The 27,036-nt window shown below is 46.2% G+C and overlaps 1 protein-coding gene across 2 annotated transcripts; it reads right to left on the bottom strand.

The window, feature by feature from the left end:
* Positions 1-863: 863 nt before the first annotated feature.
* LOC143767981 (uncharacterized) lies at positions 864-27,033 on the bottom strand. Of its 2 annotated transcripts, none has more exons than XM_077256573.1 (11): positions 26,977-27,033; positions 13,409-13,559; positions 13,098-13,277; positions 12,892-13,015; positions 12,715-12,812; positions 10,636-10,785; positions 10,327-10,506; positions 10,120-10,243; positions 9,941-10,038; positions 9,655-9,745; positions 864-4,157 (listed from the first exon to the last, which is right to left on the bottom strand). In XM_077256573.1, exons 2-11 carry the CDS (start codon positions 13,484-13,486, stop codon positions 2,569-2,571), a joined length of 2,712 nt encoding a protein of 903 aa, XP_077112688.1. In that variant the 5' UTR covers positions 13,487-13,559; positions 26,977-27,033; the 3' UTR covers positions 864-2,568. The 2 variants fall into 2 exon arrangements, with proteins under 2 accessions (XP_077112688.1, XP_077112690.1); XM_077256575.1 differs by lacking the exon at positions 26,977-27,033 and adding an exon at positions 26,101-26,213.
* Between the last annotated feature and the right edge of the window lie 3 nt (positions 27,034-27,036).

A 27,036-nucleotide genomic window follows, 5' to 3' on the forward strand; every position in this document is an offset into this window, starting at 1 on the left:
TAGGAACTATGAAGCAATATAATGCAATATGATGTCCAAAGGCACTATTAGTCTGATTCAATATGATGCAATATGATGCACATAGGAATAATGAAGCAGTATGATGCAATATGATGCATGAAGTAACTATGAAGCGCTATGGTGCATATAGGAACAATGAAGCACTCTGATCAATATAGGAGCTATGAAGCAATATGCTGTAATATAATGCACAAAGGCAATATGAAGCACTATGATGCATATATGAACCTTGAAGCAATATGATGCATAAAGGCAATATGAGCACTATGATGCATATAGGAACCATGAAGCAATATGATGCACAAAGGCAATATGAAGCACTATGATGCATATAGGAATAATGAAGCACTATGATGCATATAGGAACCATGAAGCAATACAATGCAATATGACACATGAAGCAACTTATGAAGCGCTATGATGCATATAGGAACTATGAAGCAATCTGATGCACAAAGGCAATATGAAACAGTATGATGCCACAGAGGCACTCAATATGATGCATAGAGGCACTATGATGCAGTATCATGCATAGAGGCACTCAATATGATGCATGGAGATACAATGATGCAGTATCATGCACAGAGGCACTCAATATGATGCATGGAGGTACTATGATGCAGTAACATGCACAGAGGCACTCAATATGATGCATGGAGGTACTATGATGCATGGAGGTACTATGATGCAGTATGATGCACGGAGGCACTCAATATAATGCAAAGAGGTGCTATGATGCAGTATTATGCACGGAGGCACTCAATCTGATGCATAGAAGCAGTATGACTTACACTTAAGCAAAAGAGCCATCTATCAGAGTTCCAGATAAATCTCCACTCTGAACAGTACATCTCATTTGTCAGACTGACTCCACCCGAAGGCTAATTAATGAGCAGCAGCTGGAGGGCAGTCTTCATGGAGACAATGTGCTGAATTAACACCTTGTGTCCTCCTCTGGATGGAGTAGTTAGGTTGCAAAGAAAAGTGAAACACTTGCTTATTGAACCAGAAAATGGAAAGCATGCTTCCAAAGAGTCACTCTGAAGGCCAATCATAAGGCTCTGTACAGACAAGACCTGCAACTAACTGAAGTCCAGTTATGAGATGTAGCCTGGACATATGGCCCTACCATAGCCTAGAGGTCCAAGGCCTAGCTGTAAATGGGTTCCAGGTACAGCTTTGGCACAAAGGCATGAGACTAGAGTCAGCCCAGAGGCCCAGGCCATCAATGCAACATTAAACCATGCACTCACCTGTGCTGGCTCCATACCTGCTAGAAGACAGGGGGAGCTGGTAATGCCGAGAGCCTACTGTGGAAGGAAGCGGCGTCCCGTCAGGAATGCTGCATTACTGCCTGTGCCCCCTTCCGTGTTCCATCGAAGAAAGCACGCCAATCCTATGTGCCGACGCCCCTTTCTGACGTCACCAGAAGCACAATGGACTTCTCCACCACACAACTTTCGGGAGTAGCGGTGTTTTGCCGGTCGGCGTCCGAGCCGAGAGCCCCCCACCGGGAGGAAGCGGCTCTACCCAGGAGCCCATCCGCTCGACTGGTCTCTGGGGCTGAGGGACTCCCCACCGGGGAGTTTCCACCCTGGGCTACTTGACAGGGGGAAGGATTGGACCTGCCGCACGATCCCCCTAAGCCCATTGCACAGGCTGCCTGTTGGCTGAGGAACCTCTCAAAGAGGAGTCGGCCATGGTCTGTCTGACCAGGAAAAGGGAAGGTTGAGACCCCCAAACTCTGAGTCCATCTGGTACAGCACTGGTAGCTGAGGGACCTCTATCCAGTTAGGTGTCAGCCATGGACCACTTGATAGGGGGAAGAGAATCCACAGGCTATCTTCGCCCTCTCATACGTCCGTCCCTGTAGGGACAGGAAAAAACACTGGAGGGTGGAGGTGGGAGGGTCCTTTTAACCTCTCTATGATCCTGTCCCGCTATAGGTCAAGGAAGGACGTCCTCCATGGTGCTGTCCTGAGGGACGTAATGGAAAACATAATTCTGGCGTTTCAATTTTTTTGTCGCTACACCGTTTACCGATTGGATAAATTCTTTTTATATATTGATAGAGCAGGCGATTCTGAATGCGGTGATCCCAAATATGTGTATATTTGTTTTTTTATTTTTGAATGGGGCAAGAGGGGGTGATTTGAACTTTTATATTTTTTATTTTATTTTTAAAAACATTTTTTTTTTTTTACTATCTACTTGCTTCAATAGTCCCCATGGGAGACTAGAAGCTGCACTTGTCTGATTGCTTCTGCTACATAGAGCAGGGCTGCAGCCCTGCTCTATGTAGCAGATATGCTCACTTGCCATGAGCGCCGACCGCTGGGCGTTGCTCATAGCTGTATGGCTATGACAACCACAGGAGTTTCATGCCAACCTATTGGCGACCCACGGTCATGTGGGAGTACTATCCTTCATTGGACGTTAAGGGGTTAAAATAAAAATATTTTTATAGTCACCTCCCGTGCTGGATTAGCTTCTCCCCTGTGTGGATTCTATGATGTGGAAAACGTTTTGTGAAGAAATCACAACTTGTTAAACATTATGAACAGGAAAAGGCTTCTGCCCTGTGTGGGTTCTCTGGTGTTTATCAAGATCAGATTTCCAGATAAAACATTTCCCACATTTTGAACATTTAAAATGCTTCTCTCCTGTGTGAATTCTCTGGTGCCTAACCAAATGTGATTTCTGGTTAAAATATTTTCCACATTCTGAACAGGAAAAAGGCTTCTCCCCTGTGTGGAGTCTCTGGTGTCTAACAAGATCTGATTTCGTCACAAAACATTTTCCACATTCTGAACAGAAAAAAGGCTTCTCCCCTGTGTGGGTTCTCTGGTGTTTATCAAGATCAAATTTCCGGGTAAAACATTTCCCACACTCTGAACAGGAAAAAGGCTTCTCCCCTCTGTGGGTTCTCTGGTGTTTATCAAGACCAGATTTCCAGTTAAAACATTTCCCACACTCTGAACAGAAAAAAGGCTTCTCCCCTGTGTGAATTCTCTGGTGTCTAACAAGGAGATATTTCTCTCCAAAATATTTTCCACACTCTGAACAGGAAAAAGGCTTCTCCCCTGTGTGGAGTTTCTGGTGTCTAACAAGGAGATATTTCTCTCCAAAATATTTTCCACACTCTGAACAGGAAAAAGGCTTCTCCCTTGTGTGGAGTTTCTGGTGTCTGACAAGATCAGAATTAGTCACAAAACATTTTCCACATTCTGAACAGAAAAAAGGCTTCTCCCCTGTGTGGAGTTTCTGGTGTCTAACAAGGAGATATTTCTCTCCAAAATATTTTCCACACTCTGAACAGGAAAAAGGCTTCTCCCTTGTGTGGAGTTTCTGGTGTCTGACAAGATCAGAATTAGTCACAAAACATTTTCCACATTCTGAACAGAAAAAAGGCTTCTCCCCTGTGTGGTTTCTCTGGTGTCTAACAAGATGCACTTTCTTATTAAAACATTTTCCACATTCTGAACAGGAAAAAGGCTTCTCCCCTGTGTGGAGACTCTGGTGTCTAACAAGATTTGATTTCGTCACAAAACATTTTTCACATTCTGAACAGAAAAAAGGCTTCTCCCCTGTGTGGCTTCTCTGATGATCGATAAGATGATTTTTCTCTACAAAACATCTCTCACATTCTGAACATGAAAAAGGCTTCTCCCCTGTGTGAGTTCTATGGTGTCTATCAAGATGCACTTTCTTATTAAAACATTTTCCACATTCTGAACATGAAAAAAGCTTCTCCCCTGTGTGGTTTCTCTGGTGGCTATCAAGATCCTCTTTCTGGATAAAGCATTTCCCACATTCTGAACAGGAAAAAGGCTTTTCTCCTGTGTGGATTCTTTGGTGTCGATCAAGATGATGCTTCCAGTTAAAACATTTCCCACATTCTGAACATGAAAAGAACTTCCTTGCTTTAGGAGCGGTTTGTTTTTTAATGCCTCTTTTGGGTCTTTGATTTTCCTTTGTAGTCGGTACTGAATCAGGTGACAGATCTTTGCTGTGAAGGGATGATAGTATATCTGGAGTAATGGCATGCACTTCAATTGTATCCTGTGAGATCTCAAGATCATCTGATTTTAAAATTGATGATGTCATCTGTCCCTCTGATCTCCTGGTACAGTCATCTGTCAAGAATAAAACAAATTAATTTTTCAATAAAATATCCTTGAACTTTATGTTTTTGGACATTTCTCCTAAAACTGTCTGTAAAAATGGTAAGTTGATGTATATACTTGAGTACAAAGTATAGAAGGATAGGGATGGGGCCGTGCATACAAGGATAGGGATGGGGCCGTGCATACAAGGATAGGGATGGGGCCGTGCATACAAGGATAGGGATGGGGCCGTGCATACAAGGATAGGGATGGGGCCGTGCATACAAGGATAGGGATGGGGCCGTGCATACAAGGATAGGGATGGGGCCGTGCATACAAGGATAGGGATGGGGCCGTGCATACAAGGATAGGGATGGGGCCGTGCATACAAGGATAGGGATGGGGCCGTGCATACAAGGATAGGGATGGGGCCGTGCATACAAGGATAGAGATGGGGCCGTGCATACAAGGATAGGGATGGAGCCGTGCATACAAGGATAAAGGATGGAGCCGTGCATACAAGGATAAAGGATGGAGCCGTGCTTACAAGGATAAGGATGGAGCCATACATACTAGGATAGGGATGGGGCCGTGCATTCAAGGATAGGGATGGGGAGCCATGCATACAAGGATAGGGATGGGGCAGTGCATACATACAAGGATAGGGATGGGGCCGTGCATACGAGGATAGGGATGAGGAACCACGCATACAAGGATAGGGATGAGGGGACAATGGGATGAAACTGAAGTGGAGGAGACACAGATTGGATATTAGGAAAAAAACACCTTTTGACAGTGAGGGTGATCAATGAGTGGAGCAGGCTGCCACGAGAGGTGGTGAGTTCTTCTTCAATGGAAGTGTTCAAATAACAATATGACTTTTATAAACCAATCCATCTATATCCACTTTCACAAAGTCAAATCTTCACGTCGCTTCTGAGCCTTTCAGTGTGCCCAAATCAAAATTAGGACCCATGTAGTTATTATTATAGTGAGAAGAACCCACTTAATTTATGGTGTGTGTCTCTTGGAGCGCAATCTGGGCACTATGTGGTGAGTAATAAAATGGTATATTCAAAGTTTTCACTCTCCAACATCCACTGCGTGCTAATTTTTGGAAAGTGGCTGTGGTCAAAATAGTGACTACTATAGATTAATTCACTGAAGGTTAATGTAGCACCCCAGGAAACCGGTTGCTACAGTGATGTTGCTTTTCTTCCTTCGGGGAAGGTAATGTCATGATCAGAGGCAAGGGAGTTCTCTTCACCAGGTAAGGCACCCACATGCAACACATTCTGAATCCAGGCCAGGAGGGGGAGCTCAAGACCCGAATTCAGGGGAACGTCCCCTAGCTATATCTATCCTGACCTGGAGGAGGAGTTAGGTTAGTTGGAGAGGAACACTGAAGTGGAAGGAAATCTAAGAGAGCCGCAGAGCAGGAGAGAGATCTGACAGCCATGAGGGAGCTGCAGCCTCTGGGAAAGGAGAAATTACCTGAAGGGTTGGATGTGGAGTACCTGGAGAGGAAACGAGCAAAAGAGAGGAACAGGGCTCAGAGGGGAACTATGACCGGGCACCCTCAAAGCCGAAGCGCTGGAATCAGGTACCGGGAGCCCGAGGCTTTTGTGGAACTCTAGGACACAGAGCAGAACCGGAGGGCCAGGAACTGTATGTAATTGGCCCACACCTCGCCTGACATGCAGCAGCACCTAAGGAGCCCGGGGCGTGATTGAGTCCCTGTAAAACGGTTCGAGCTGTCCGTTGTGCAGGTACCTGTCCCAGGACTGGGGGAAACTGGAGTACACTGTAGGAAACTTCAGGCAGCAGGGAATTTATCTTCAAGAGGCGCTAGAGGAAAGGCTCACGGACCTCACACGGAAAAGGGGACCCTCCATTGCCTCCGAGCTGGCCGGGCCATACCACCACCCATGCCTGGTGCCCTGGACTGTGGCCAGCCAACTGTAGTAAACCAGGTAATGACTTACAACTTGTGTCCTCTCTTTATTCACTGGCACATACCATTCACACCTTATGTCGTAGGACCCTGCTTCACCTGTGGGAAGGGTAACATCAGTGCTGCCACAACATCCCCCAGAGGACTCCTTTAATGCAGCATCGGTCCCACTATTGATCGAACTCCACAGGTGGCGTCACGACAGACTTTAAACACTTTTCCCTTAAAAGACCGTTCCTCTTTAACGTTGAGGCCCAGGGCCACGGACCGGGTCGCAGCCACCTTGACATTCCCCCTCGAGACCGGACCTGGTAACGAGTACCCCAATGCCCTGGGGGCGACTTATTATCATTTCCAAAATGGAGTCACTTTATGAGGTTTTAACTGCTCTGGTTTTCTGCATTTTGTCAAATTAAGGCTTGTGAAAATGGTGTGTACCATCTAGCCTGGCATCCACACCTGCCACCCCTACTTCTGTCACCAGGCATGGCCTCATTCATTCTGCAGGCAACACTGGGGATGGAGGAGATATCGGAACCAGAAGCTCTGGATGGTGCAGGCTCTGCTCAGCCACAGATTAGGGTTGCTGTGAACTGTAGTGCCATCCAGTCAGGCATTATGGGTGTGTGTGCTGTCCATCTGGAGTAATCTGCTTTCTGCATTCGCCAATTGGAAAGCACCCCACCCCGCCCTACTAAAGCTCAAAAGCAAATTGCAGGAAGATACAGCCTTGTTCAGCCCTTTCTGAGCTCAGCTGCTGTGACCCCTTAGTGACTAATCTTGCTTCTTATGATTTTGTATTTTCTCTGCCCTCGTGGATCTGACCCAACTGCTTGACTATTCGTCATCTCACCTCACTTCACAGAACAGCAGGTAACATCATGGCCCAAGCCTAGGGATCTCTGTGTAAGAACAGATCCATGTAAAGAATGTTGAGCAAGGCAATCCTTGGGATCTGCAAAGCTGAGTAGATAGTGCCAAGCCTGATTGTGGTAGCCATATTTTGAGCTGCCAGGGAACCAATACATTGTGTCTGGAATCTATTCCAACAAGATATGCATTCAAATAGCTAAATGGCGCTCCTTCCCTTCTTAACCCTGCCATGTGCCCAGACAGTAGTGTACAACCGTATACAGGGTATTGTTGGATTCAAGAGATGTTGGAAAATAATTTGTGAGGTTCATTTGTTTCCTATTATCCTTTGTGAAGAATTCCACAGTTATCACTACAAAAAGCGACATGTCAGATGTGAAAAATGGGAGTATTTTGGGTAGTAACTACTGTAGTCAAAAACTGACTATGGACAATAACACATCTATCAAAATGTTCAAACTCAGTCTTCATCAGTAAAATATGAGTAGTGGTATCAACTCTCTGGAGTAATTAAAGTATGGGGCTCGGTGGCTCTTGGCAATCTAAACTATCGTAAGGGCCAATATTTTCTATCAGATGAGTTTCAAGAAAAAATATTAGACATTTAAAACAAACTTTTTATAATACTGCAGAGCTGGGGCATCTTTAAATTAGATCTCGCACATTGTGAAGAGGTAATGGAGACTTTAAAAAATAAAAAAATACCAGGGAGTTCCAAACTTACAAACTTACCTACCTGAGGCAGGCTGATCCTACCACAATCAAACTATCAACCAGAATGAACATGTAAAACAAAAAAAAAACACCATAGAACTAAAAATATGTTACATCTCCCCAAAAAAAGTATGTACGAGGGGAGAACTCCAACACTAAACTGGAGTCACACTCATTTATGGTGGACCATTGGAGATACTATGAGTCCTGACCAGAGGAGTAGAGAAAGTATTAGCGCCCCCATTTCAAGAGAGATTGTGCAGTAATCTGAATTCCTTAGGATGGAAAACATAATGGAATTTATGACGTAGGGTGAATCTATGAAACCAGGGCTCGTGCCATGTCAACACATCTCCTGCAGGTGGGAATAAATGTATATTACAGACATGAACCACGCACAGCTTAGAGATACATCGTGGCACAGGTGTAATGTTTTTTTATCACAATCCTCCTTGAAATTAGTTAGTTTTTAATACAAATTGAAAAGTCAGGATAAAGGGAAACTCTGTTGTTATTGTACAGAAATTCACACTTGGCCTCACTGCACATTCAATGTTGTTGATCATAAAAGTGAAGTTTGGCCAGAAAGACTGGACCTGGTCTTGTAGGGACCATATGATCACATTCAGGAGCACAGAAGGGAGAGAAGGTAGATTCATCCAATAAGATCTCAGGGATCTAGGAAGCCAACAGCATCATTACCCTCCGCTTTCTCTTACAGGCCCATCATAATATCTGGTCAGCACATTCTACGTACGTTGTTATTTGGCTTTGAAGTCTACAGACCTGGGTAGGTAACGGTCATCCTGTGTAAGAAGGTGGCGGGGACCCTCGTGTGCCTTCTCTCTCCTGGACTCTGTTCGCACGTTCACATGTGGCACCTCACTGTGTATTACTGTTCATATATTGTAAGGTGACGTAATGTTTATATACCATAATGTGAATGTACTCAATGGGTACTGTTTATAGGATTGGGGCTAGAATAGGATAGGCTAGAACTGTAGTGGGGCTAGAATAGAGGGGGCACAGCAGTGATAGATGATATCATAGAATAGAGCAGGAGGTAGGCAGCACAGGGGTTAACTAAAGGGGAGGTATAGCAAGGAGCAGGGAAGTATACTCAGGATACTTCCTGATTAGAGACAGACACCCAGGCAGCCTTGCCAAGGGCAGGGTGCATGCAGTGTATGAGACAGCTACAGGTCATGGGGGTAAAGCTGCGGATGGCAATAAGGGGCCCCAGGCTGGAGAATAGTACAGTCGGGCATCAGCTCAATAGGATCATCCTCAGGGCGCTTCTGGGATCTACGACTGGGGTGGGAGTCAGTAAGATGGAACTCCCGGCAGCTTTGCAAGATGGAATCAGACAAGGGGCTGACAGGGAGCTGGTGATGCAGGAAGTACGGAAGAGACACAGATTGTCCACAGAGATGGCATGGATTGATGGGAGAGAAGGAGAAGTTATAGAGGAAATGGAGTCTGCTCAGAAGGCAGGGTAAGTACAAGATATGTTGCTTTGTGTGAAATGTGCTGCAAAAGTGATGGGTGCCCATGTTATCAGTAAAGTTGAACTGTTTGAAAAGGACTGTGTCGCTGCAGTGTTTAATGGAACCTGGAATTCTGAAGCTGGAATGAAAGAGACCGAGGGAACTCCAGCAACTGAAACTCTGCTGCACACATCACACACAACAGAAAGGACTCTATATTTCATCTGCGGGGTGCCAGGGTGTGGAAACTCTACAGCTTGTTGCCATGACTACCACCATGTCTGCCTTACACCTGCAGGTTGTAAGCGCTATACAAAAGGGTTTTCACAATTTCACAAAGCCATTTAAATATTTTCGGTTGGAGGAGAATGTTATGCCCTACCGGCAAAATGGGGATCACACGATTGTGCCACGTCCGAACTACACCATTGATAAAGCAGCCACAGCTGGTGATTGAGAAGAATCTGTGACTTCTCTGTATTTAGTGGTTACTACTCACCTGGGTAGTCATATGTAGGAGTCTCCTCTTTACACCGCTCATCACCCCTCACATATGTCTCTGTAGTATTAATATGGGTCAGATCTTCACCCTGAAATAAATAATGTAAAAGTCACAGATGGAGAAAGTCACATCTATGATCAGCTCTAATCCTGCCATCTCCACCGTTCTCACGACACCAGTATGAAATATGTAATACTGGTGGATAAAACAAGACTGAGCACAAGACCTTCACCACCGTCTACACATCATAGGGGAGATCTCATGACACCTTCTCTCCATCTACCTGATGATCCTGAGAGACATTGGGATCTTCTTGTTTACAGTCCTGTAGAAGAAGAGGACGGGAACATCTCTCTGGTGTTGTCCTCTTACTGGATAGATCTGGAGGAAACACATACAGGGACTGAATTCATTCTTTACATACAGAATTATAGTTCTTGTGTATTTAGTCCTGTCTATTACCTGGTGATGTGAGGGGCTGGGGAAACTCCATCATGACGTCCTTGTACAGATCTTTGTGTCCTTCTAAATACTCCAACTCCTCCATGGAGAAATAGACAGTGACATCCTGACACCTTATAGGAACCTGACACATACAATGATACAGTCATCCCCCCGATCCCTTCATAGCGTTACTGTATAATGTCCCAGCATTCCCAGCAGTGTCACCTCTCCAGTCAGTAGCTCAATCATCTTGTTGGTGAGTTTTAGGATCTTTCGGTCATTGATGTCCTCATGTATCAGTGGGTGAGGTGGAGGCCTTGTGATTGGACTAAGGGGTCTTTCCCATCCCTCAGACACAGGGTCCTGACAGCGCTCACTAGAAATTTGTTTCACTACTGTGTAATCCTGGTTATGGAGAGACACATTAATAAATCTCACTACAGACATTTCCAGAGTCCTCACCTCTCCAGTTCTGTCCATCTGTTATTCCCATAGATAAGAATGATGTAATGTGACACCATCAAAATCTCTCACCTCTCCAGTAAGACGGAAGAGGATCTCTAGGGTGAGGTGTAATATCCTCTCCGCCATCTTGTCTCTGTCCATAACCATCTTTGGTGGGCAAATCAGGAAAATTCTCTTATATAGAAGATCTTCACTGAGAGGATACGATATTGTAGAGACCTGAATGAGAAGATGAGCCAATGTAACATCATAAAAATCCTCTGTAATAATACAATTACTGGAGATAATAAGGGAAACATATGAGGAGATTTATTATTTTACACTATTTATTATTATTATTATTATTATTTATTGTTATAGCGCCATTTATTCCTTGGCGCTTTACATGTGAGGAGGGAGCAAGAAGAGAGATGGGAGGACAGTTCAAGGTAGACGTGTTGTTCCAGTAGTTTGGAGGCATAAGGGAGAAGTGATATAGGGCGATAGCTAGATACAGAGGATGGGTCAAGAGAGGGCTTTTTGAGGAGGCATGTTTAAAGCTTGAGGGGAAAACACCAGTTGTTAGTGATAGGTTGAAGAGATGGGTTAGGGTTGGGATGAAGACTGTGGTGAAGTTTGGGATGAGGTGGGATGGGAGCGGGTCAAGTGCATAGGTGGTGAGATGCGATCTTGAGAGTAGAGTGGAGAGTTGATCTTCTGTAATGGTGGAGAAGTTGGTTTTGGAGGTGGAGGGCTGGGAAGTCGGGAGGAAGGGATCTGGGGCTTGTTGACCAAAACTGTCTCTGATGCTATCAATCTCCTGCTTGAAAAATGAGGCAAAGTCTTCAGCTGAGATCAGTGGGGAGGGAGGAGGTGCTGGGGGACGGAGGAGAGAATTGAAGGTGTTTAATAACTGTTTAGGGTTCTGAAACAGGAAGGATAGGAGAGATGAGAAGTAGGTTTGTTTAGCTGTGGCGAGTGTGGTCTTGAAAGTAGTGAGGGACTGTTTGAATGCGATGAAGTGGTCGTTGGAGTGGGATCTTTTCCATCTGCGCTCAGCAGCCATGGAAGCTCGCCTCAGTTCTTTGGTCAGGCTGGTGTGCCAGGGCTGTCTGTTGATTTTGCGAGCTTTGGTATGTGTAAGTGGGGCAGCAGATTCCAAAGCTACAGCTATTGTGGTGTTATATAGAGTGGCAGCGTCATCCGCATTGTGTATGGAACTTATGTCTCTGAGAGGGAGGAGGGATTCAGAGAATGAATGTAGGTCAAGATGTTTAAGATTTCTGCGAGGGTGTCAAAGTTTGTGGGGTGGTGATTGTAGACATGGAGTGGAGAGAGATGAGAATGTGAGAAGGTTGTGGTCAGAAAGAGGAAGAGGTGAGTTAGAGAGGTTAGATAGGGAGCAGAGGCGGGTGAAGATGAGGTCCAGTGTGTGACCATCTTTGTGAGTGGCTGCAGAAGACCATTGAATGAGGCCGAAGGAGGAAATGAGAGATAGAAGTTTAGTGGCAGCTGAGAGGGAAGTGTCAATGGGGATGTTGAAATCGCCCATGATGATAGTGGGTATGTCCGCAGAAAGGAAATGAAGTAGCCAGGTGGTGAAGTGGTCAAAGAAGGTGGTGGCTGGCCCTGGGGGGCGGTAAATGGCAGCCAGTTGGAGGGGGAGTAGATGCGCACAGAGTGCACCTCAAAGGAAGGGAGGGTAACAGAGGGTGGCAGTGGGATTGGGGTGAAGGAGCAGTTATCTGACAGGAGAAAACCCAACTCCTCCACCATGCTTGCTGCTGGGGCGGGGTGTGTGAGAAAGGTGGAAGCCACCGTAAGAGAGTGCAGCAGGGGAGGCCGTGTCAGAAGGGGCGAGCCAGGTTTCGGTGATGGCGAGGAAGGAAAGTTTGGTAGTAACAAAAAGATCATGGATGTAGGAAAGCTTGTTACAGACAGAGCGAGCGTTCCACAGAGCTCCTGTTAGTGGGACTGGGGAAGTGGGGGCTGGGTGAATGGGTATAAGGTTAGAGAGGTTACGGAAGTTTGTAATGGAGCGTGGATGGGAGGTAGAAATGACTGTGGGAATATTAGTTTTCTTCTTTACAAAAACAAGACTGAGCACAAGACCTTCACCACCTTCTACACATCATAGGAAAGATCTCATGACACCTTGTCTCCATCTACCTGATGATTCTGAGAGACATTGGGATCTTCTTGTTTACAGTCCTGTAGAAGAAGAGGACGGGGACATCTATCTGGTGTTGACCTCTTACTGGATAGATCTGGAAGAAACACATACAGAGACTGAATTCATTCCTTACATACAGATAATTATAGGCTGTGTGTATTTAATCCTATTACCTGGAGATGTGAGGGGCTGAGGAACCTCCATCATGACGTCCTTGTACAGATCTTTGTGTTCTTCTAAATACTCCCACTCCTCCATGGAGAAATAGACAGCGACATCCTGACACCTTATAGGAATCTGACACATACAATGATACCGTCATCCCCAGATCCCTTCATAGCGTTACTGTATAATGTCCCACCATTCCCAGCAGTGTCACCTCTCCAGTCAGCAGCTCAATCATCTTGTAGGTGAGTTCTAGGATCTTCTGGTCATTGATGTCCTCATGTATCAGTGGGTGAGGTGGAGGCCCTGTGATTGGGCTCAGGGGTCTTTCCCATCCCTCAGACACAGGGTCCTGACAGTGCTCACTAGAGGTCTTCTTCACTACTGTATAATCCTGGTTATGGAGAGACACATTAATAAATCTCACTACAGACATTTCCAGAGTCCTCACCTCTTGAGTTCTGTCCAACAGTTTTATTGCCATAAATAAGAATGATGTAATGTGACGCCATCAAAATCTCTCACCTCTCCAGTAAGACGGAAGAGGATCTCTAGTGTGAGGTGTAATATCCTCTCCGCCATCTTGTCCCTCTTCATATCCATTCTTGATGGGTAGTTAAGAAAAATTCTCTTAATATAGAAGATGTCTACTGAAAGGATCGGATATTATAGGGACCTGAATAGTAAGACGATGAGACGATGAATCATTACAAAGAATTCTGTGTAATAATAAAATTACTGGAGATAACAAAGGAAACATATCAGGAGATAGAACGTGTAGATGTTGTATTCTCTAGTCTTGTATGGACTGGAACATAAGCTCAATTACTGAGTAAGACATCTCCTCCATGCAACCAATCACTGGCTATGTTACTCACTGCTTCGGCAATTAATTTGCTGTAGGAATCACATGTTCGTTGGGACAGACCAGAAAATACAGAGTCTGGCGGGGACCCAAGCAGCAATTACCGTATTTTTCAGACTACGAGATGCACTTTTTCCCAAAAAATATTTTTGGTGGAAAATGGGGGTGCGTCTTCTAGTCGGAATATACTTACAATTAGGCCGGGGTCACACTAGCGAGTTTTACGGATGTATGAGAGGCGCAAAAACTACGCATTGCACATGGACCAATGATTCTCTATGGGGCAGCTTCTACCTGCCGTAAATTTCTCTGCCTTATTTTACGGGCGTAGAACATCGCAGCATGCTGCGTTTGTCAGCATATTGCGCAAAAAATCCACCAATGAAAGTCAATGGGGGCGAGAAAAATACGGATTACACACGGACCATCAGTGTGACTTGCGAGAAATATGCAGCGGTGTTCTATAGAAAAGCCGGTAATTCAGTGCGGTGTACAGTAAAATCACACTGACAGGTTAGAATAGATCAAATAAATGTCTACACATAGTATAGGGATATATATATATAGCAGAAAAGCCGGCTTTTGCCATCTCCTTATCAAACCTGACAGGATATGTGACATTGTTACATACAGTAAACCATTTGATATCCCTTATTTTTTAACATATTCCTCACTAATAATGTTCCAAGTGTCTGTGTGCATAATTTGGGGGGGTCTGGCTGTGAAAATAAAGGGTTAAATCGCGGAAAAAACTCGCAATTTTCTCTGCCAGAGTGGGAAAGCCAGTGACTGAGGGCAGATAATAATAGCCTAGAGAGGGTCCATGGTTATTGCTTCCCCCCCCCCCCCGGCTACAAACATCTGCCCCCAGCCACCCCAGAAAAGGCACATCTGGAAGATGCGCCTATTCTGGCACTTGGCCTCTCTCTTCCCACTCCCGTGTAGCGGCGGGATATGGGGTAATAAAGGGTTAATGTCACCTTGCTATTGTAAGGTGACATAAAGCCAGGTTAATAATGGAGAGGCGTCAATAAGACACCTATCCATTATTAATCCAATAGTAGTAAATGGTTAACCCCTTCATGACCCAGCCTATTTTGACCTTAATGACCTGGCCGTTTTTTTGCAATTCTGACCAGTGTCCCTTTATGAGGTAATAACTCAGGAATGCTTCAACGGATCGTTTTTTCGTGACATATTGGGCTTCATGTTAGTGGTAAATTTTGGTTGATAATTTCTGAGTTTATTTGTGAAAAAAAACGGAAATTTGGCGAAAATTATGAAAATTTCGCAATTTTCACATTTGAATTTTTATTCTGTTAAACCAGAGAGTTATGTGACACAAAATAGTTAATAAATAACATTTCCCACATGTCTACTTTACATCACCACAATTTTGGAAACAAAATTTTTTTTTGCTAGGAAGTTATAAGGGTTAAAATTTGACCAGTGATTTCTCATTTTTACAACAAAATTTACAAAACCATTTTTTTTTTTAGGGACCACCTCACATTTGAAGTCAGTTTGAGGGTTCTATATGGCTTTAAATACCGAAAAGTGACACCATTCTAAAAACTGCACCACTCAAGGTGCTCAAAACCACATTCAAGAAGTATATTAACTCTTCAGCTGTTTCACAGCAGCCGAAGCAACATGGAAGGAAAAAATGAACATTTAACTTTTTAGTCACAAAAATGATCTTTCAGCAACAATTTTTATATTTTCCCAAGGGTAAAAGGAGAAACTGGACCACGAACCTTGTTGTCCAATTTGTCCTGAGTACGCTGATACCTCATATATGGGGGTAAACCACTGTTTGGGCGCACGGCAGGGCTCGGAAGGGAAGGAGCGCCATTTGACTTTTTGAATGAAAAATTGGCTCCAATCTTCAGCGGACACCATGTCGCGTTTGGAGAGCCCCCGTGTGCCTAAACATTGGAGCTCCCCCACAAGTGACCCCATTTTGGAAACTAGACCCCCCAAGGAACTTATCTAGAAGCATAGTGGGCACTTTAATCCCCCAGGTGCTTCACAAATTGATCCGTAAAAATGAAAAAGTACTATGTTTTCACAAAAAAAATTCTTTTAGCCTCAATTTTTTCATTTTCACATGGGCAACAGCATAAAATGGATCCTAAAATTTGTTGGGCAATTTCTCCTGAGTACACCGATACCTCACATGTGGGGGTAAACCACTGTTTGGGCACATGGTAAGGCTCGGAAGGGAAGGAGCGCCATTTGACTTTTTGAATAGAAAATAACTCCAGTCGTTAGCGGACACCATGTCGCGTTTGGAGAGCCCCCGTGTGCCTAAACATTGGAGCTCCCCCACAAGTGACCCCATTTTGGAAACTAGACCCCCCAAGGAACTTATCTAGATGTGTAGTGAGCACTTTGAACCCCCAAGTGCTTCACAGAAGTTTATAACGCAGAACCGTGAAAATAAAAAAGAATTTTTCATTCCTCTAAAATTATGTTTTAGCAAGCCATTTTTTACTTTCGCAAGGGTAACAGGAGAAATTGGACCCCAATAATTGTTGCCCAGTTTGTCCTGAGTATGCTGGTACCCCATATGTGGGGGTAAACCACTGCTTGGGCGCACATCGGGGCTCAGAAGAGAGGGAGCACCATTTGACTTTTTGAACGCAAGATTGGCTGGAATCAATGGTGGCGCCTTGTTGTGTTTGGAGACCCCTGATGTGCCTAAACAGTGGAAACCCCTCAATTCTAACTTCAACACTAACCCCAACACACCCCTAACCCTAATCCCAACCCTAACCACAACCCTAACCCCAACACACCCCTAACCCTAACCACAAGCCTAATCTTAACCCTATTTCCAACCCTAGCCCTAATTCCACCCTAAGGCTATGTGCCCACATTGCGGATTCGTGTGAGATTTTTCCACACCATTTTTGAAAAATCCGCAGGTAAAAAGGCACTGCGTTATACCTGCGCATTTATCGCGGATTTCAAGTGTTTTTTGTGCGGATTTCACCTGCGGATTCCTATTGAGGAGCAGGTGTAAAACGGAATCCGCACAAAGAATTGACATGCTGCGGAAAATACAAACACAGCGTTTCCGCGCTGTATTTTCCGCACCATGGGCACAGCGGATTTGGTTTTCAATAGGTTTACATGGTACTGTAAACCTGATTGAAAACTGCTACGAATCCGCAGCAGCCAATCTGCTGCGGATCCGCAGCCAAATCTGCACCATGTGTGCACATAGCCTAATCTAACCCTAACTCTAGGTTCTAACCCTAACCCTAGCCCTAACCCTAGTGGGGGAAGAAAAAAAAATATATATTTTCTTTATTTTTATTATTGTCCCTACCTATGGGGGTGATAAATGGGGGGTTCATTTACTATTTTTTTTATTTTGATCACTGTGATAAAACCTATGTGAAGCCACCCCCCCCCTCCCCTGGGCTGAAGTACCACTCCCCCTGTCCCTGCAGATCGGGTGAAATTGGAGTTAACCCTTTGACTCGATCTGCAGGGACGCGATCCCTCCATGACGCCACATAGGCGTCACAGGTCGGATTGGCACCGACTTTCATGATGCCTACGTGGCGTCACAGGTCAGGAAGGGGTTAATAAAACACACACACATTAGGACAAAAGTATTTTGATGAAATAAAGACACAGGGTGTTGTAATAGTTTATTATATTATCAATCCAATTGAAGACCCTTGTCACCTGAAACAAAGTTAAAATAAAAAATCAACAATATCCCATACCTTCCGTCGTTCAGTCTTGTCCCATGCTGTAAATCCATCTGAAGGGGTTAAATAAATTTACAAGCAGGAGCCTGCTAATGCAGCCGCCCCTGCCTGTAAAAACTGGGGAATGAATGGAAAGCAGGGGAACGTAGCTACCTAGACTTGCGGTGCTGCGCCCCCTGCTGGCATAACCTCAGATGAACTGGAGCGTGAGAAAATATTCACAAAAATTCCCATGGGTCTAAACTCCATTCTCCTGGATGGATCCTTTATCTGCTCAGGAAGTCGGCCTGTATATTTATTTCCCCTTTTATATGTAGGGCAGAAAGTGAAAGAACGTGTTCTTCGGCCCAGGAAAATATTCTGGCTGATATTGCTTTTAGATCCTCGTGTCTTGTACTTCCTTGATGGCGAAGGTGGGCAACTGTTGTCATGTTGTCCGAATATATCTTGATATGGGAATTTTGAAGAAGAGTTACTGCTGCTTTGAGAACTTCCTCTACCGCTTTTAGTTCTCTGTAGTTCGAGGATCGTTGTCTTATCTCGTTTGGCCAGTCTCCTTGAAATATATGTTGGGCCACCGTAGCTCCCCAACCTCTTTCGCTGGCATCTACTGTTATAGTGATCGCGGGATCCTGCGACCAGGGAACTCCTCTGATTAAGTTCTCCTTTTGTAGCCACCATGTCAATGAGGATTTTATGTGTGGTGGTATGTGGATCTTTTTGTCTAGAGAATCTGGGGACCTGTCCCAGTTTGTCAGGATATGGGTCTGGAGTATTCTGGTGTGGGCTTGTGCCCATGCCACCATCTGGATACATGGTGTCATGGTCCCGAGAACCGAAATGGCCCATCTTAAAGATACTACCTTCTTGTCCCGCAACATTCTTATTTTTGCTGTAAGTAAGGTCCGTTTTTGTTCTGGTAAGAAAGAGGTTTGGCAGTGAGAGTCTAGTAGAACTCCTAAAAAGATCTTTGATGTTGATGGAACCATATCCGATTTTTTGTGGTTTACTATCCAGCCTAGGGACAACAAGATTTGGACTGTCCTCTAAAGATGCTCTTGTAGAAGGGGAACTGTGAGAGCCACCATCAAAAGGTCGTCGAGGTATGGAATTATGCATATTTGTTGACCTCTGATGTAGGCCATTACTTCGGACATGATCTTCGTGAATATTCTTGGGGCTGAGGATAGCCCGAATGGGAGGACATTGAACTGAAAATGGTCTATGTTTTCTCCCCTGGTGACTGCAAATCTTAGGAATCTTCGATAAGTTGGATGGATTAGGATGTGGTAATATGCATCCTGTAAATCTATAGTTGCCGTAACGAAATCCTGTCCTATGAGGGGTACTTTAGATCTTACTGATTCCATCTTGAACCTTCTGTAGGCGACATATCGATTTAGGGGTTTTAGGTTGATTATCACTCGATGGGACCCATTCGGTTTCTTTATTAGGAATAGGTTTGAATAATGTCCTCTGTTCCGCTCGTTCTCCGGGACTGTGGAGATCACATTGTTGATTAGCAGATCTTGTACTCCCACTATCAATGTGGATTGTAGCTTTGGTGTGGATAAAGATGTTATCTTTAACATCTTTTGAGGATACAAACTCTATTTTTATCCCGTCTCTGACTGATCTTAAGGTCCATTGGTCTGAGCAGATTGTTTGCCAGTATGGGAGGAAGTTTGATATATGACCCCCCACCGTGGTGGCATAATTGTTTTCTTTGATTTTGGAGTTGGGGAAGAAAAAGATTCCTGTCTTTTCCCCCTTTTGGATAACTCCAACGCCCCGACTTACCCTTACCTCTGTGTTGAGGAGTATGCTCTTGCTGAGAGCGAAAGGGTCTCTTTCCAGGGTTTCTAGGCTCTGGCAATGTCTTCTTTTTGTCTGAGGCTTTCTACAGTAGATCATCCAGGGCAGGCCCAAACATATATTTTCCTTTAAAAGGAATAGAACACAGCCTCATCTTCGAATTCATGTCCCCAGACCAAGATCTTAGCCAGAGTGCTCGTCTTACAGAATTTGACAACCCTGATGATCTTGCTGCCACCCTCACCGATTCTGCCGAGGCATCTGCTAGAAATCCTGTCGCTTTCTGGAAGATGGGTAGGGAGGCTAGAATATCCTCTCTGGGAGTGCCTGAGGACAGGTGCTCTTCTAGTTGTCCCAGCCAGCGGTGCATTGACCTAGCCACACAGGTAGATACAGAATTGATGTTCAGTAAGGACGCTGACGTTTCCCATGATTTCCTTAGTAGGCCGTCCATTTTATGTTCCAGAGGATCTTTCAACTGGGAGGCATCTTCAAATGGCAGCGTGTTTTTTTTAGCTACCCTAGCGATCTGGACGTCCACCTTTGGAATCTCCGACCAGCATGAAGCAGTGTCGTCATCTACCGGAAACCGATCCTTAATTTCTGCCTCTTTTCTGGGGATTCCCATTCTTCTAGGACTAAGTCACAGATATTTTTGTGAATGGGAAATACTTGTTTTTTCTTAGGACAAAGACCCCCAAAATCTCTTCCTGTACAGACTGAGCCGTTTTTTCTTCTTCAATCTCCATAGTCTTCCTCACTGCTGTAGGAGTTCTTCTATGTCATTTGAGGAGAAGTAATATCTCTCCTGTCGGGAAGCCTCGGAATCTAATGATATTTCACCCTCTTCTGGAGGTTCATCCGACATCTCCCCCTGAGAATCCTCATGTCCTTCATCCTCTGGATTAAGCCTTCTTTTTTTAGCCTCCGGAGGAGCACTAGGGTTGGGTGTGGGTTGGGAAAAGGTGGCCAGAGAGCTTTTGATCTCGTGATGGATTAAGCCTTTAATCTCTTCCATGAGAGATGGCTGCTCTTCCCTAATAATTTTCTCTGTGCATTCTTTGCACAATGTCTTCTTGTATGAAGAGGACAATTTCTTTACACAAACTGCGCATTTGCGCATAGCTTTGGATTTGCCTCCTGATGGGGGTTCCTTCTCCCCCTGAAATAAAGGGGAGAAGGAATCATAAGTTTGCAACCCGCATCAGGGAGTGGACACCCTGGGCCAGACTACTTACTGGGGCCGGGATGGTGCTGGGATCTGCAAGAGCAGAGAGCGAGGCAGCGGACATCTCCATGCTTTTCACCACACAGTGGTCTTACCTGAGATGTCTTCTTGTCCGGGGCTCTTAAATAGGCGACTGGACCACAGCACCTGTCCTCCTGTTGAGAGAACCTCCTCCTCCAATGTCCGGATGTATGTGGGGGGAGGTCGCCAACATCATCCACGCTGTTCTATCATGCGTTCCAGCGTGGAACTCAAAAGGACCTTCCTGAACACTGAAGCCGGACGGCGTCTGACGTCACATCCTGCCGTCGGCTTCAGACCGGAAGTCCTCATCGCACGCATACCGCTGGAGGAGGAGAGGGGCTGGAGAGCTCCGAGAGGTTTCCAGCCGAAGAATGCCACCCAGACCTTGCCCTGCAGGTGCGGACTGGTGGCGGATGTCCCGAGTCCAGAGAAGACAGGAGCAGCGCACGGGGAAGAGAAGCAAGTCTGCTCCCCAGCTGCCCAGCGTTAAGATCTCTTTTCCCCCTTGGTGACTGCTGCCGGTACAGTACACCTCTTCAACCCTAGTAGGGACAGAAAACAATACTGAGGGGAGGATGAGGGAGGGGTTATTTAACTTCTTTGTCATTTCCTGTCCCTATTAGGAAAGGAGTAACATCCTCCAGGTGTGCTGTTATGGGGGGTTACTAGAGAAAACAAGTTCTTAATAATGTAGAAACAACATTACTCATGTTTTAACTCAGGAAGAGTTCGGAAATGAATACGTTGTGGAATAACCATCATTTTTAGTCACAGTTTTCATGTGTCTTGGCATGCTTTCCACCAGTCTTTCCCACTACTTTTGGGTGACCTTATACCACTCCTGGAACAAAAATGTAAGCAGTTTTTTGTTTGATGGCTTGTGACTATCTATCTTCCTCTTGATTACATTCCAGAGGTTTTCAATGGGGCTCAGGTCTGGAGATTGGGCTGGCCATGACCGGGTCTTGGTGTGGTGCTCCTTCATTCACACATTGATTGATCTAGCTATGTGGCATGGGGCATTGTCCTGCTGGAAAAACCAGCTCACAGAGTAAAGGAGCATTGCCTGAGTAGACGGAAGCAAGTGGTTTTCAAGGGTAACCTTTTCTGCGGCTTGATTCATACTTCCTTCACAAACATTAATCTGCCCAATTCCAGCCTTGCTGAAGCAACCCCAGATCATCACTGATTCTCCACCAAATGTCACAGTGGAAGCAAGACGCTGTGGCTTGTACGCCTCTCCAGGTCTCCGTCTAACCATTAGACATCCAGGTGTTGGGCAAAGCTGAAAATTAGATGCATCAGAGAAGATTACCTTACTCCAGTCCTCTATGGTCCAATCCTTAGGGTTTTTGGCAAACTTCAGCCTGGCTCTCCTTTGTTTCTCATTGATGAAAGGCTTTTTTCTAGCTTTACATGACTTTAGGCCTGCCTCTAGGAGTCTGTTATGAACTGTTCTTGCCGTGCACTTCACCCCAGCTGCCATTTGCCATTCCTTTTGTAGGGCACTTGATGTCATCCTGGGGTTGCTGACTGACATTTGAATAAGATGATGGTCATCCCGGTCAGTGGAGAGTCGCTTTTGCCCTCTGCCGGTCTGTAGCTTTGTTGTCCCCAATGTCTGCTGCTTGACCTTGTTGTAATGGACAACAGTCCTTCCACTAGTAAAGCCAGAATTGAGCCCATCTTTTCCTCACTCAAGATTTTTCTTTTCAACTCCTTTGACATGGTTAGAAATTATTTTTTCATTCAAATTAATTTAGGGCTATTCCTAGCACTTGTTTGGTCATCCAGCTTGTCCTATTGCACACAACAGTATTTTTTATACTTTCCCTTGTTATATAAGATTTGGTTTAGGTGATCATCTAATCAGAAGCACATTAAAGTAGAATGAGGTGTACTTTAATTGGAATTGAACTGACCCTGGAATGGAATGGCTATCAGACACGTAGAGATGGTGATTTTTAGAAAACTGTGCAGTGGTCTCTTAATTTTTGCCAGAGCTGTATATGTTCTAATCCTGATATAAGTGGCTCCATTCAGGTATATATAATATCTATCATGGTATGTATGTCCTCATACAGTTATATATGGCCACCAATCCAGGTATACGTCCCCTCCTGAGTATACATGGCCCCTTATCCTGATATATATGGCCCCCACCCTCATCCTGGTTTACATAGTTAACCATCCTAGTATATATGGCTGGCCCCCATCCCGGTATACAGTGTTGTGGGAATATTATACTGTGCGCGAGGGGGATGCCAGTCCTGTGGAAACATTATCCTGTGTGAATGGCAAGCTGCTATTGTTGGAAAATTATACTATGTAGGGGGATGGCGGTAATGTGGGAACATTATACTGTGTGTGTAGGAACCTGCTTTTGTGAAAACATTACACTATGTAGGAGGATGGTGGTACTGTGGGAACATTACACTATGTAGGAGGATGGTGGTACTGTGGGAACATTATACTGTGTGTAGGAACCTGCTATTGTGGGAACATTACACTATGTAGGAGGATGGTGGTACTGTGGGAACATTAAACTATGCAGGAGGATGGTGGTACTGTGGGAACATTAAACTATGTAGGAGGACGGTGGTACTGTGGGAACATTATACTATGTAGGAGGATGGTGGTACTGTGGGAACATTATACTATGTAGGAGGATGGTGGTACTGTGGGAACATTATACTATGTAGGAGGACGGTGGTACTGTGGGAACATTATACTATGTAGGAGGATGGTGGTACTGTGGGAACATTATACTATGTAGGAGGATGGTGGTACTGTGGGAACATTATACTATGTAGGAGGATGGTGGTACTGTGGGAACATTATACTATGTAGGAGGATGGCGGTACTGTGGGAAGATTACACTGTGTGTGGTGGGATGATGGTAATATGGAAACATACTGTGTGGAGAGAATGGCGGGACTGAGGTTATACTATGTTTGAGGGTATGGTGAAACTGTGAAAATCTCTTGTGTGAGACATGCCAGTACTGTGGAAACTTTACACTGTGTGAGGGGAATCATATATACTGCATAAGGGGTGTAAAAACATGTGTCATAAGAACAAATCCTCAGAATTTGTGCCATTTGTACAAAAAGACTGCCATCTGCCATTCAGACAGGACCCTACGGAATCAATGGGAAGAGAAAGAGTTTCAGGAAGAAACAGTGTAGATGGTACACCAGGTCAGGTGACCTTGATGACAGTTTCCTGTTATTATAAAGGCCATAGCCCTAAAGCCAGAACATGTTTGGCGCCAAGCAAAAAAAAAACGGGGTGCGGGGAAGAATCTGAGGTACCAGGTCATGGTAAAGTGCCCAAGGCAGCTGGTGGCAGTACCCAGGTGGCACCAGATGAGTCCCAGAGTCCAGACTATGCCAGCCAAGGCCTGAGAACCAGACCTGCACTGATCAAGACCTGGAGTCCAGACTATGCCAGGCAAGAGTAGAGTCCCAGCTCTTGTTACTTCTGGTACAAGAGACGGATGTGCCAATGATCTGTGAGGAGTCTGCTCAGTAGCATGCGCCTGCAGTGAAGAGCAGGAGGCGCGAGTGAGCCGGCCATTGCTTCCAGCACTGATGTCAGTACAGGTGTTGGTTCAGGGTAGTACAAGAGACAAGGTGAAAGCTGGAAGTGAAGGCGGCCCAGCGAGCCCTGATAGGCTTTATTAGGAGGACTTATGGCCTAACGGGAAGAGCCGGAGACCCCACTATGGCCGGTGTTCGCAGAGTAGAGTGTTGTCGACTATATGTGTCAGAAAAATCCCCCTTGTCAGTAGCTAAAGTCACATGTGGTTAGAGGCTGCTATTAGTGAGAGTGAGGCGGAGAATTCATTGTGTATCTGATATTGGATATTTCACCTCGTAATCACCCTGTTCTGCATTATTCACTGTTGCCGTAGTGATCACAATTCCCATTATCAGGAAATAAATAATTATATTGGTTACTTCCGCCTTGTGTTTGTCGGTGTGTTGTATCCGGTCACCTGATTACAGGGCCATAATGGGGGCATTACACTGTGTGGGGGCATCATATATACTGCATAAGGGGCATATTGGGGGCATTACACTGTGTGGGGGCATCATATATACTGCATGAGGGGCATATTGGGGGCATTACACTGTGTGGGGCCAAGAAAGGGGCCCTGTAGTATGGGAACAATCCGCTACCTCACTTCCTGTCCTCCATAGTTGGGTCGTATGTATTAATTACAGGAAATAGAACAAAACCATTATGATTCTTATAAAGTGGCAACAAAATCCTCAAAAGAGTCTCAGTGCTGAAGGGGTTAATGTCCCCAGCGCTCAGTAATGGGGAATCTCCAGCACCGACCTCCACCCGCAGAGCCGCACTCCACATAGAGAATAATGGAGCCTCCAGCACCGACCTCCACCCGCAGAGCCGCACTCCACATAGAGAATAATGGAGCCTCCAGCACCGACCTCCACCCGCAGAGCCGCACTCCACATAGAGAATAATGGGGCCTCCAGCACCGACCACCACCCGCAGAGCCGCACTCCACATAGAGAATAATGGGGCCTCCAGCACCGACCTCCATCCGCAGAGCCGCACTCCACATAGAGAATAATGGAGCCTCCAACACCGATCTCCTCCCGCAGAGCCGCACTCCACATAGAGAATAATGGAGCCTCCAGCACCGACCTCCACCCACAGAGCCGCACTCCACATAGAGAATAATGGAGCCTCCAGCACCGACCTCCACCCGCAGAGCCGCACTCCACATAGAGAATAATGGGGCCTCCAGCACCGACCTCCACCCGCAGAGCCGCACTCCACATAGAGAATAATGGAGCCTCCAGCACCGACCACCACCCGCAGAGCCGCACTCCACATAGAGAATAATGGGGCCTCCAGCACCGACCTCCACCCGCAGAGCCGCACTCCACATAGAGAATAATGGGGCCTCCAGCACCGACCTCCACCCGCAGAGCCGCACTCCACATAGAGAATAATGGGGCCTCCAGCACCGACCTCCACCCGCAGAGCCGCACTCCACATAGAGAATAATGGAGCCTCCAGCACCGACCTCCACCCGCAGAGCCGCACTCCACATAGAGAATAATGGAGCCTCCAGCACCGACCTCCACCCGCAGAGCCGCACTCCACATAGAGAATAATGGGGCCTCCAGCACCGACCTCCATCCGCAGAGCCGCACTCCACATAGAGAATAATGGAGCCTCCAACACCGATCTCCTCCCGCAGAGCCGCACTCCACATAGAGAATAATGGAGCCTCCAGCACCGACCTCCACCCACAGAGCCACACTCCACATAGAGAATAATGGAGCCTCCAGCACCGACCTCCACCCGCAGAGCCGCACTCCACATAGAGAATAATGGGGCCTCCAGCACCGACCTCCACCCGCAGAGCCGCACTCCACATAGAGAATAATGGAGCCTCCAGCACCGACCTCCACCCGCAGAGCCACACTCCATATAGAGATTAATGGAGCCTCCAGCACCGACCTCCACCCGCAGAGCCGCACTCCACATAGAGAATAATGGAGCCTCCAGCACCGACCTCCATCCGCAGAGCCGCACTCCACAGAGAATAATGGAGCCTCCAGCACCGACCTCCACCCGCAGAGCCGCACTCCACATAGAGAATAATGGGGCCTCCAGCACCGACCTCCACCCGCAGAGCCGCACTCCACATAGAGAATAATGGAGCCTCCAGCACCGACCTCCACCCGCAGAGCCGCACTCCACATAGAGAATAATGGAGCCTCCAGCACCGACCTCCACCCGCAGAGCCGCACTCCACATAGAGAATAATGGGGCCTCCAGCACCGACCTCCACCCACAGAGCCGCACTCCACATAGAGAATAATGGAGCCTCCAGCACCGACCTCCACCCGCAGAGCCGCACTCCACATAGAGAATAATGGAGCCTCCAGCACCGACCTCCACCCACAGAGCCGCACTCCACATAGAGAATAATGGGGCCTCCAGCACCGACCTCCACCCGCAGAGCCGCACTCCACATAGAGAATAATGGAGCCTCCAGCACCGACCTCCACCCGCAGAGCCGCACTTCACATAGAGAATAATGGAGCCTCCAGCACCGACCTCCACCCACAGAGCCGCACTCCACATAGAGAATAATGGAGCCTCCAGCACCGACCTCCACCCGCAGAGCCGCACTCCACATAGAGAATAATGGAGCCTCCAGCACCGACCTCCACCCGCAGAGCCGCACTTCACATAGAGATTAATGGAGCCTCCAGCACCGACCTCCACCCGCAGAGCCGCACTCCACATAGAGAATAATGGGGCCTCCAGCACCGACCTCCACCCGCAGAGCCGCACTCCACATAGAGAATAATGGAGCCTCCAGCACCGACCTCCATCCGCAGAGCCGCACTCCACAGAGAATAATGGAGCCTCCAGCACCGACCTCCACCCGCAGAGCCGCACTCCACATAGAGAATAATGGAGCCTCCAGCACTGACCTCCA

This window comes from Ranitomeya variabilis, chromosome 4 (assembly GCF_051348905.1).
Source record: "Ranitomeya variabilis isolate aRanVar5 chromosome 4, aRanVar5.hap1, whole genome shotgun sequence".
Taxonomy (NCBI): Eukaryota; Metazoa; Chordata; class Amphibia; order Anura; family Dendrobatidae; genus Ranitomeya; species Ranitomeya variabilis.

What these genes read in the sequence shown, in the direction of transcription:
- LOC143767981 (XM_077256573.1), bottom strand. Translation starts at nt 13,486, where the DNA reads ATGGATATGAAGAGGGACAAGATGGCGGAGAGGATATTACACCTCACA. An exon ending in TCAGCCCCTCACATCTCCAG is followed by an intron (nt 12,813 to 12,891) that starts GTAATAGGATTA and finishes TGTTTCTTCCAG; the next exon opens with ATCTATCCAGTAAGAGGTCA. An exon ending in TCCTACATATGACTACCCAG is followed by an intron (nt 4,158 to 9,654) that starts GTGAGTAGTAAC and finishes TATTCTTGACAG; the next exon opens with ATGACTGTACCAGGAGATCA.